Raw genomic sequence first — 11051 nt, forward strand, 5'->3', positions numbered from 1 at the left:
CCCCCGCCCCTGCCACTGCCCCTTCGCCCCAGCCACACAAAACATAGATGTGCAAACCCCTGGAAAAGAGACTACAAGGCAACTATGCTGGTGAAGGCTGCTGGATCACGTGAAAGCTAATCCTTTCAGGTATATACAACACACAAATCATGTACGTACCACGCTCAGTACAATGAAATTAAAACTTGGCTTAGTGCTTTGAAAAAACATTACCAGAACAGGCAATCAGAAATCCAGACGTGCAGAGATGCCATCCAGAATAGCAGTGGTCTTTCTCCTTATTTTTGCTTGAAACCATGTTTTCCAGATACCAGTTACATTCAATTTAATGAAAAACCCCTCAAGGCCCCTGCAGACTGGCTCCTACCTTCCAGTGTAGCCCCAATGACCCCCTCTCACCATCCACTGTCCCCTCCTGCAGTCCTTGACCTCCCTCAACAGCAAGAAACCACATTTTTCTTTTATTCCCAAGATATCACTGGTAATTGAAGGCAGCAGTGGAATGAAATAAGGTGCACGCATGGGATTCATTCCACCAGTCAGCGACAAGCAACCACCTCTGCGGTGACATACAGCAACATTTTAGCCTAGCTTCCGATGAAAATAAGAGTTATCTGATCTTCTGTCTGTCCCCTCGGCTGTCCCATCCTCCCAACAATCGAGCCGGTGAGCCAATTTCTGCCAAATGTGGCAGAGGCATAGACCTTAAAAGCAGTAAATTCTTAAGAGGTTCTGTGAAAACAGACAGCCGTGCAGACGAAAGCAGGATAAACGTGTGCCTCCACGGAAGGTAAAGCTGCAGTTGGATGTCAGCTCTCCGTCCTGTTGGACCAACCAGCCAGGCAGCAACCAGCATATTTGATCCCACGGCACGGGGCTGCTTGCTCGGTCCGTACTTTGCTTGATCCAGTCCTGGTACGTGCTGCTTTTTGCTTAGTGTGTGGTTTGGGGACATAGGCTGGTGGGTGCCAGGAAGAAAGAAGAGGGGGATGAAGCAGGTTTAGAGACATAGTGAGAAGTGTGGCTAATGAAGGAAAGGCATTAAGGGAGAAAAGGAGACACAACTGAGCTGAACAAGGCTTCAGTCATTCAGCCGCTTACAGAATACACTTACTTGTTTTTAAAATATACCCCCATTATTTAAGACAATCTAGAAAAAGAACAGCAGATTTGACAAATGGCAGGAGGGCTCCAACAAGGAAAATGTAAATTGCCCAGTCAGCACATGGCCAAGACGTGCTCTCGGGGGGAAAAAAAAAAAAAAGAAATGAGAAGCTTAATGATGATCATTACTTGTTTTGTACAGAAGAAACCACCTCTGACACTGTACTTCTGACAACAACCTGGGGCACCACATCTAGACTAGATATAAGGAAGAAATTCTTTACAATGAGGGTGGTGAAACACTGGCAGGGGTTGCCCAGAGAGGGGGTGGAGGCCCCATCCCTGGAAACATTCAAGGCCAGGTTGGATGGGGCTCTGAGCAACCTGATCTGGTTAGCGGTGTCCCTGCTCCTGCATGGGGTTGGACTAGATGACCCCTAGGGGTCCCTTCCAATCCAAAACATTTTATGATTCATTCTATGATTCTGTCTGCGTTAGTCTAGAAGGAGATATTTCAGTTATATGCTTGCTTCCCCCCCGACCCCCCCTTTTTAATGACAACTGTCAAACAACTTGTGTGTCCAGCTTCAAGGGAAAAATACATGGCCTAAGTCTTCCTCCTCCGATTTCAGCAGAATAAGACACAAGAATTAATTCTTCCATCTCTAAATCACTTACAGCAGGTCCCTTTCTCCCGCGGCGGGATAATGTGTGCCTCATGCACTGCACTATTTCAGTCCAAACGAAAGAGGTTAATGACAAAGCATCACTCTGATCTTCACACATTTTAAGGCTATTTAAATTAAATTCTTATTTCAAAAAGTTGGCGTGAGCCAAACTTTTATAAGTTCTTTTTTTTTTTTTTTTTTTTTTTTTTTTAATGCATATGTTTCTTTGAAGATCTTTTCAGGAAAAAAGATTTCCTAACAAGCCACCCTCCCCCTGCTGCCACTGAAAAATCATCCCTGTGGATAGGGCTGTCAGGAAGAGAAACTGTGTGGCATTCACAGAAGAGAGTGTCACATGCCTGCCTTCCAGTAACCTGATTGAACAATTAAATTGTATTTCTCTTTAAAAGGGGTTAAAAAAAAAAAATCAAAATGCAGATCTTGCTGTGGTCTGGGATTTGGGAAGATGAATGAGCTACCTAAAAGGGAACAGCAGCTTATAATAGAAAGAGAGGACGGTACATTTTTAACATAAAGTTCAAAGGGAAACTTTACTTGATGGTTCAACTGCAAAGATTTCTCAGCAAATTCATCTCATCTATTGTCCCTGTTGACTCCCTACATTGACTTTGTCACCTATTGCATCACATTCAAGCTCTTCCAATTCATCCAGAAAGGGCAATATAATCTTGTCCCTATCGGCACTAATTCCTATATTTTGTCCTTTCCTTCTTTGTCGGCTCGTAGGCTTTGTTCTTCCCAACCCCGCGCTAGCTCGGTGGCTGGAAGTCTGCATAGATCTCCTTTGCATCCTCCCCTCTTGAGAACGCTCACAGTCTCCTGCGCACGACAAACGTTGCCTCAAGATTCATCTTCTATCAACAAGGAGGCACTCTTCCATGAAATCTGGCCGTGCCTATCAGTAACGAGTTCTGAACCCAGGAAAGGAGCAATTTAAAACCAAATCCTTAGTTCAGCCTAACAGCAATGGTAACCACAAAAATACCCAGATCTCAGCCACAAGGTACCTGGAAGGGGACACAGACGTGGAGCGAGTCAATACTGTTCCCTACTCTGTTTTTAAAGCAACGCGGACAACTGGTCAGGTCAGGGTGTGGAGGAAACTGGGAACAACAGAAGGCAACTCATCCCAAAGAGACCTGAAATGTTTGATCCAAGTGTTGCAGGCTCCCTGATGGCCCCATCTCTGCTCCAAACTTAGCGCTCTCAACAGCTTCAATATTCTTGGCTTTGAAGCCACATGTGTCCCATGCAGTTTGTAACATAGAGCTATTAACCATGGAGAAGTAACTACTTAAATCCTCCAGCCCACTGCTATAAGAAAATGATGGTGCAAAGTACCAGCTTACACTTGACAACATCCTACTGAACTGGGTAACTTTTTTCAGTTAATCCTGGGCACAGGAGCATGTGACAGATTTTGAAGGTGAGAACCCGACTCTCAAAAGGTAGAGAGCTGTAAGCTAAACACCTTCCAAGTGTGTGTAAATGGCGATACCATAATTTAAAAGACAGGTATCTCCACTTTATTTTAGCCCTATCTGCTGTCAGATCATAGTGTGGGCAACTGTCAACTTCAGTACATCTTTATCTCAGATTCTTCCTTCACAGTCCATCCAGAAGTATCTGAATATTTGCCACGGACTGAATCGTTATATCAAAAGTAATCCAAAAATTCTCTCATAAATTATAAAACATCCTCTATTAAAAGCCAACTGAAAATTATCATGAGTAAGGTTTCAAGGAGAAATTCTACCCTTGTCCACCACTGTAGTATTTAAAGAACACATACTATTTTCCTGTTATGATTAGCCCAGTAAGAAATGGGAATAGCTGATACAAAAGAATTTAGTCCTGCTAGACACTATCATGACAGCCTTAAGATCTTCTCTTGATTTTGCTCCCAAACCCAACACTTTTGTGAATTAGACCATTCAGGTAAAAAACATGAAACGATGCTGTGCTCAAAGGAGAGAACACTTCTCTGTGTATATACAACACTTGCCACAAGCAATATAAACCAGCAAGAATAGTCCAAACTCTTCAAACTCACCATTTTCAAACACTCTGCAACTCTTCAAGCGTTATTCAAAAGACAAAGAATTGGTCGCTTTAGTTCATACAACAGAAACTTGCAATTTCAAATATGAGATGACTGAGCTTAGCTCCCAAAGCTAGCCAGGCTAAGTATCACATTCGGCACGTGATGTAAGGAAATAAAACTGCAGATAAGGACGCAGACATTAGCTCCAAGTATCCCAAAGCAGCGCTCACAGTGAGACTGTTTGCCTTTCATCTGTTGTTTTATCTTTTAAGACCTCGTCCTCCAGCTGAAAATACAGAGGGAACGAAGAGAAACCTCGCTGCTTCACAACGCAAAAAGAATAAACAAACAAAGCTTAAAAACTGGAGAGATTTAGACACCCTGTGTGGCAAAGTAAGAAAGGTATTAATACCCTGACGTAGCATGAACGGAATATTCACGCTCTTGCAAAAGAGAATTATCCAAACTAGCACATTATCTGTTTTCCCACCTTGAAGTTCTCCACTCCGGCTGTACAGTTCCCTTCTCTGCTCACGCAAATAGGCACTCATGCTAATAGCATGGGAGGAGGACTCAAACCTGTAATTAAAAGAAAAAATAAATCCAGTCAGTTAGGCACCCATAGAAGCATCCTTCTTGTAAAGCACCAGTCAGCTCTGAACAGAAAGGACTTCCCTGCACATTGGAGCAAAATTATCAAGGTGGACAAAAGCACATTTTTCCTGTAAAACTCCATCACTGATGTACCACATTCTGCCACCTCTGACCAAGACAGCTCTACCAGTAGCCACCCGTGACACAGACTTGCCCGCAACGCTCAGAGATGCTCCTCTGCTCTACCAGCTGGGAGCACCCAGGTATTTAAGGAGAAATGGTCCCCAAAACTGGTAAAAAGCATCTTCATCAAATAGCCAAAGTGGACACAAGACTTAGAGGGAAGACATCTTCCATGAACATCAAACTCCTCAAGGTGAAGACCTCAAGACACTGGTGATTTGCTGTAATACCCCTTGCCCCCTCCCCAACCCTTCCTGCTAAGGAAGACTGAATCGGCCGCCCAGAGGGACACTGGAAACACGAGCATCGCACCAGAGAAAAAGGGCAAGCATTTGTAAGCTTTCTTGTGCAACGGTGTTAAGGTTATTCCTATTAATGAGGTTTTTCTGCTTTATTTTGGACTGCGAGTGTTAGTATTATTGCAACTGAACTAATAACAATCTATCAACACTTAAGACTTTAATTAAATGAACAGTGAATTCTTGGCTCCGTATTTATGATGCGCTCCCTTTTGCCCCTAGTGAGATATTAGGCACAACATTATCGCCACGGCCCAGAGGTCTTCTCCAGGCATCAGAACCAGAAGCTTCAGGTCAAGGCAAACTACAGCAATAAACCTCAGTCTCCTCTCCTTGAGACAGCGACTCAGATTATTCCTCAGACCCCCGTCCCTGCTTTTGCTGCAGGATCTCATCACATTCACTTCTTTCCCACAGCCATCCAGTTTCTCTCCCCTATTTTCCCCTCCTCTGCTGTTTCCTTGATCTGCTCTTCTCCCACGTTCCTATTTACACTTAACTCTACTCTTGTAAGGCTGCCCAGGGGGGCTGTGGAGTTTCCTTCTCTGGAGATATTCAAAGCCCACCTGGATGAAGTCCTGTGTAACATGCTCTAGGAGAACCTGCGTTAGCAGGGGGGTTGGACTGGATGATCTCCCGAGGTCCCTTCCAACCCCTGCCATTCTGTGATTCCCCGTGCTGCTCCTCTCCAAAGCAAAGCTTTCAAAAGATTTTTGTTTTACATAGAATTACACATAATTACAGCCAAGTCTGAGACTAATGCATTGGGTGTTCCACATCTGCTTGTACAAGTCACTACTTCCCCACCAATGCCCATTTTCCATCTTGCAAATCTGATCTATAGGGAGATGGCAACCTGAACATGCCCTTGGCTACCTTTTGGAGGAGAAGAGCAGCGGGTTTATGGTGGCATGAACTATCTGAATACCCAGAGTACCCATCATCTGAAGTTTTCTTTTTTAAGCCAACATTAAACAACTAAATACATCATGATTTTTTTTTTCTTTTTTTTTTTAAATTACACCCATTTTAAAGATAGGGAGACTGATTCAAAGTCTCTTCCAAATGCTAGCAACTGATTTCCAGAGAGCAGGACACAATTGAGGAGTCTTCATTCTTCCCACTATTGCTAGAACACACAACTAGCAAAAGTACTTAGTATTTATAAAATTAGCTTACAGCAAGCACAAACACCTGCATCCATCTGTCAGTAAAATACGAGGTGGAGCCCTGCCCTAAGAGACTTCTGAAGTGAGGGATTAAATGTAGATATTCTGATGACAAGTGGAAGGCTCCTCCGATTTGGATGGAGCTAATGGAAAAGCAAGGAAGAGAGCCTTGCAGCCTGGCATGAAAAGCACTGAAGATGGGAGAGGAGACAAGAATAACACTCCATCAAACACGTACATCCCTCGGTGGACTGAGAAATTCCATTTCAACGGAGATTTCCATAGATATGGTGACAGCTGACAGAAGACAGATAACCAAATAAGAGACGCCAATAAGTGCTGCTGTCACTGCAGCGCTGACAACGACTTGGTGACAAGACCATGAGTGGTAAGAGCCATGCCGCTCCTGTGAGGTTATGCACCTTCACTTTAAACAATTATACCCACCTTCACTCTCCGCTGACAAACTAATACACAGCCTTAAACTGCTGTCAGTGAAATAGAGCATCCTTATTCCTCAAACTTAAATGGTCCAAGTATACCCAAGAACAGACACAGTATGAAAAGGTGAGCAGCCCTATTTTGTTCCAATATACATCTGCAAGTCAGAGTAAATTAAGAGTGTGTAATTCTCAACGCAAACAGCCGTGGGAGTGTTAAAAAAAAAAAAAAAAAAAAAAAAAAAAAGGGTGGGGGGAATAATCATGGGTTGACTGGCACAGGAGGCACCTCTAAAATCCTCCAGGCAACAGTTAACCTTGTAATAACCAAAGATTACATAGACAGCTCATCCTGTGAGAGGGAGAGAAGGCAGTGCCGAAGACTTCGATGTCTAACTGGGACCTTAAGTACTATGAGAATACAGCCACCAGCCCTGGGGCAAAGCACAGGGAGTTCTGGATAATCAAGAAATAAGTTTTAGCTGAAGGAAAAAAAAAACACCCACAAACAACAAAACCCCCCAAACCCCAAACAATCTGTACAGAGGATGCAGAACACAAAGCTCCCCTCCCACTTGCCCAAAACAGCCTGTCGTGGTTTAACCCGGCTGGCAACTCAGCACCACGCAGCCGCTCGCTCACTGCCCCCCTCCCTCAGTGGGTCCCCGAGCCCCGAGCAGTCTCCCCGCGACCGACCGACCGAACTAACCGCCCCCCCCCACGCATGACGTTATATGGTATGGAATAGCTCTTTGGTCAGTTTGGGTTAGCTGTGCTAGCTGTGCTGTACTCCCAGCTTGTTATGCACCTGGGCAAGCAGGAGAAGCTCAAAAAGTCCTTGAGTAGTCTGAGCACTACTTGGCAACAGCTGAAAACATCAGTGTGTTATCAACATTCTTCTGGTACTAAATCCAAAACACAGCACTATGCTAGCTACTATGAAGAAAATTAACTCTATCTCAGCTGAAACCAGGACACAGCCGCTTACTCTCGGCCTTTCCCATTACCGATGTTCCTGCAGTATTTCCCCACCATATAAGGATCTACCTCTGATCACAAACGAGGGGTTCTTAATTAAAAAAAAAAAACCAAAAAAACAAACAAAAAACCACCCAGACTTCATGGATCCCCATCTCTAGCAAAATAAAGGGTGAAAACACCAGCTCACTTCCAATCGCTCCCCCTCCAGCAAATATTGCACTATATTTTTTTAACCTTGGATTCTCTCAACTTCGGAGAGCAGAGCCTCATCAGGCGAAGCACCGCTCAGATGGGTAGCGAAAGACAGCCCAAGCCCTGCGGCAGCTTACAGTCCAGAGGGGTGCTGAGGACCCATCAGATACGCTGCTCCTGCCGCAGCTGAGCACGGTTAAAAGGTTAATGCCTCAAGCTGCTGGTACTCCCCACCACTGCTCCACTCTGCCGTTCCCTCGAATCTACCATGAACCTTGCTTGTTCCCTCACCAACTGTTTTTGAACAATCTCATTGTAACAAAAAAAACCCCCAAAACAATAACAAAAAAACATTTACTGAGTTGGGGAGCAGCCACACATGCAGTTATGCTGGCAGAGCTGGGGAAGCTCTGATCTTTGAACTCGGAGCAGCCATTGCCAAAACACCACATTTTGGTACCCCCCAAAATCCTCAAGAGGCCAAAGAGAACAGCCAGCACATGTAATCATGGGAAGAGATGAAAATTCAGCACAGCTCCCCTGACTCTAGGGGTAATAACAAGTCCACCTCCCCTCTCCTAACACTGCTGCTCAGCAACAACTCATCCTCACTTCTTTCTTGCCCATCAAATTTGTTCCCCAAAATCCTTCCCTTGGCCACCTAGCCTCTCACCCACACTCTCCTCCCAACCACTTAATTCTTTCCATTCTGAACTCCGAATTAAAGGAGCTAGTGATAGGATTAACCACTCAGTCTATCTAGTAATTACAGAGTTATCTTAATTCTCTTTGTCCAGTCTCCTTTATCGCTGTCTTTAACAGGTCCTGAAGGTAGCGTGGATAAAGACAGGCATAACGTATCACCGCATGCTTTGCAGCAGCTTGTATAATGGGATCCCAGTCCTGAGATGAGCCCTGGAAAGAGCTACACTCTAAAAAACCAGTGATGAATCCGTAACAGAGATCTTCCCGAGGCTTCAGCTTCAGGCATTAAATCTCCATCACAAAACTTACACTCCTCTTACACCGTGAAACTGCGATTAGCACCCAGCGTTGTGCAGTACTTGAGGGACCAAAGGCAGCTTAGGCACAGCTTTAACATCGTCTCAGCACTTACTTGAACAAGGGGTTTTTAGGTCTTTGCGGTTTCTTCTTTGCGAAGAACGCTGCAAATTCTCTCCCGGAGCTGGCGTAGCTAAGCTGGGCGGACGGCTCCGAGGCAGTGCGAGTGTTCTTCATATCCAGGTACTCTGTCAGCAGCATCTGCCAACGGAAGGAAGGGGAACTCAGCATTCGAAATATAACAGTATTATAATGTAACTTGAACGTCTGGGATCTTTAGGTACTCTGTAAGACTGAAGAATTAAGAAAAATCTCAAAAATTCTAATTAACAGAAACCTAACTTTATTTTCAGAAATGTGACCCTAGTGGCTTACATGCCACTGTCGCTAATTCAGTAAAAACTCATTTTACATTACTTGACCAACTCAATCTGCTACAAAACCCCAATGATACCAAAGGTATCTTGCAAGAAGTCCCCACTCCTCCCAAAACGGATTCTATCAGCAGCAGTAAGAGGGAGATGGTGGGTGGGCTCTTGGCTGGCCTTTACAGCCTGCTTACATACCACGGCTCTTGAAAACATAAAGGTTAGCAATATTGATCTGTCAGCTAAAAAAGCATGTTTTATATAAGCCTATGTATGCCTATGTATTTTCTATATATTTATATGTAGAAATATAAAGCATCCACGCGTGTGATCGGGTGCATGTGCTGCAGGTCACGTACGCCGTTGGAAAAAATCCTGGGAATGCTGCAAAAATCACCCTTTTATAGCTCCCAAACCAAACACGCTGCTTTTACCACTGAAAATAGGAATTCCCACAGCCGTCAGTTCTGCCAGCGTGGTTTCGGATTGATTTTCCTCTAGCCCAGTATACTCACTAAGGGGCTGGGGGGTCCCTTTTTGAGACCGAGGTCCCCCTTGTGAAACCCCTGCAGCCCTGAGGGGTGGCCCGATATTTGACGCTCTTTAAGCAACTCCGCGTTGCAGAAGCAGAAACAGATTCCAAGTCATTCACTTTTCATTTCCTTGTGACTGAAGATGGAAAGAAACCCCCTTAAAAATTAACTTTTGTCAATGCATTCAGAAAGTCTCTTATTTATTTTCAGAAAACTCTGCGTACTCGGAGGCTATTAGTAATGTGTCCCATTTTAATAATTAGCTAGTCAAAGCCCATCAAAGGGAGCTGTCTGTAATGAAAGGAATACATCAGTACTGTGCCGCCTAAGTTTAAACAAATTACATAGGAATAAATATCCAGGCAAATGGTATCATGCCCCTAATTAGAAACAAATCAGGATAGCTTGGGAAAAAAAAAAAAAATACAAACACAAAGAAACTTCAACTCCTAAAACATCTCAATTAAAACTTTACCTGAGTGCAAGCTTTTAAACCGCACGCTTATTGTTAAGAGTAAAAATAATCACTGCGCTAATTTTTAACAGTAATTTACCAAATCCGTTTGTATTTGCGTATTTGCATTTCATCTTCTCTACTTGAATTAACAATGCTAAAATCACCACAAAAATGTAATTAAACCCTCAAACTTAATCAAGTTTTTTTTAAAAAAAAAAAAAAAACAAAAACACTTAGCAATTTGTTCTCCCGTTACGGATGAAACCTATTTATAATGGATTCCGCAACTCTGGTATCATTTTATATCCAGGGCTGGGAAATGTAAAGCGTGTAATATAGTACTTGGCTCCAAGATTACAATAAGTCACCAGAGGTTTGAGCTAGGAACGTAATGAATTACCCCTGTTGGTTAAAAAGTGAAATAGAGAAAGAAAAGATGAGTTTGTGGTTAGATATTCCGAACAGCTCTGAAAATGTGACAGATGAGGAAAAAGAAAATTGTTAATTGATGGTATTACCAGATAGGCAGGGGAGGATGGTTAGACTCAAGGCTCGGAAAAAGTAAAAAGCTGCAGAAGAAGTGATAATAGCTGGTTTTGATAACTATTCTCAAAGTTCATATTTAAGTTATAAAATTCAGGCATAGCAGAAACCGTGCTAAACAGATCAAAGCTCTTTCTGCTCCAGTGCCCTGTATTCACCAGCTACACAAATTCTTCACAACGAAGTAATTAAGTGTAAGCATGGCTGAGCAGCTACAATACACAGCCAAGCGGGAGAAAAGTTAAGACAGGAGAGATTTTCGATGCAGAGTACATTGGCCTTATAACTGCAGCGTGAAGATTAAAACCCTTAAATTTTCTAAGCAACAAAATTAACATGTGGGCTGGTTGGAAAATCTTAAGAATCACAGAATCGCTTAGGTTGGAAAAGCCC

General features: G+C 43.5%; 1 protein-coding gene across 4 annotated transcripts in view; it reads right to left on the reverse strand.

Annotated features, from left to right (window-relative positions):
* Window positions 1–11051, reverse strand: part of EXOC4 (exocyst complex component 4) — a 456935-nt gene that overhangs the window by 334341 nt on the left and 111543 nt on the right. For all 4 annotated transcript variants that reach the window (XM_035903884.1, XM_035903885.1, XM_035903887.1 and 1 more), the window contains exons 9-10: window positions 8813–8958; window positions 4328–4416 (exon numbers count right to left, since the gene is read on the reverse strand). In XM_035903884.1, coding sequence (XP_035759777.1) covers window positions 4328–4416; window positions 8813–8958 — 235 coding nt within the window. The remainder of the gene's footprint in view (window positions 1–4327; window positions 4417–8812; window positions 8959–11051) is intronic.

Source organism: Egretta garzetta, unplaced genomic scaffold (genome assembly GCF_000687185.1).
Source record: "Egretta garzetta isolate BGI_Z169 unplaced genomic scaffold, ASM68718v1 scaffold260, whole genome shotgun sequence".
Taxonomy (NCBI): domain Eukaryota; kingdom Metazoa; phylum Chordata; class Aves; order Pelecaniformes; family Ardeidae; genus Egretta; species Egretta garzetta.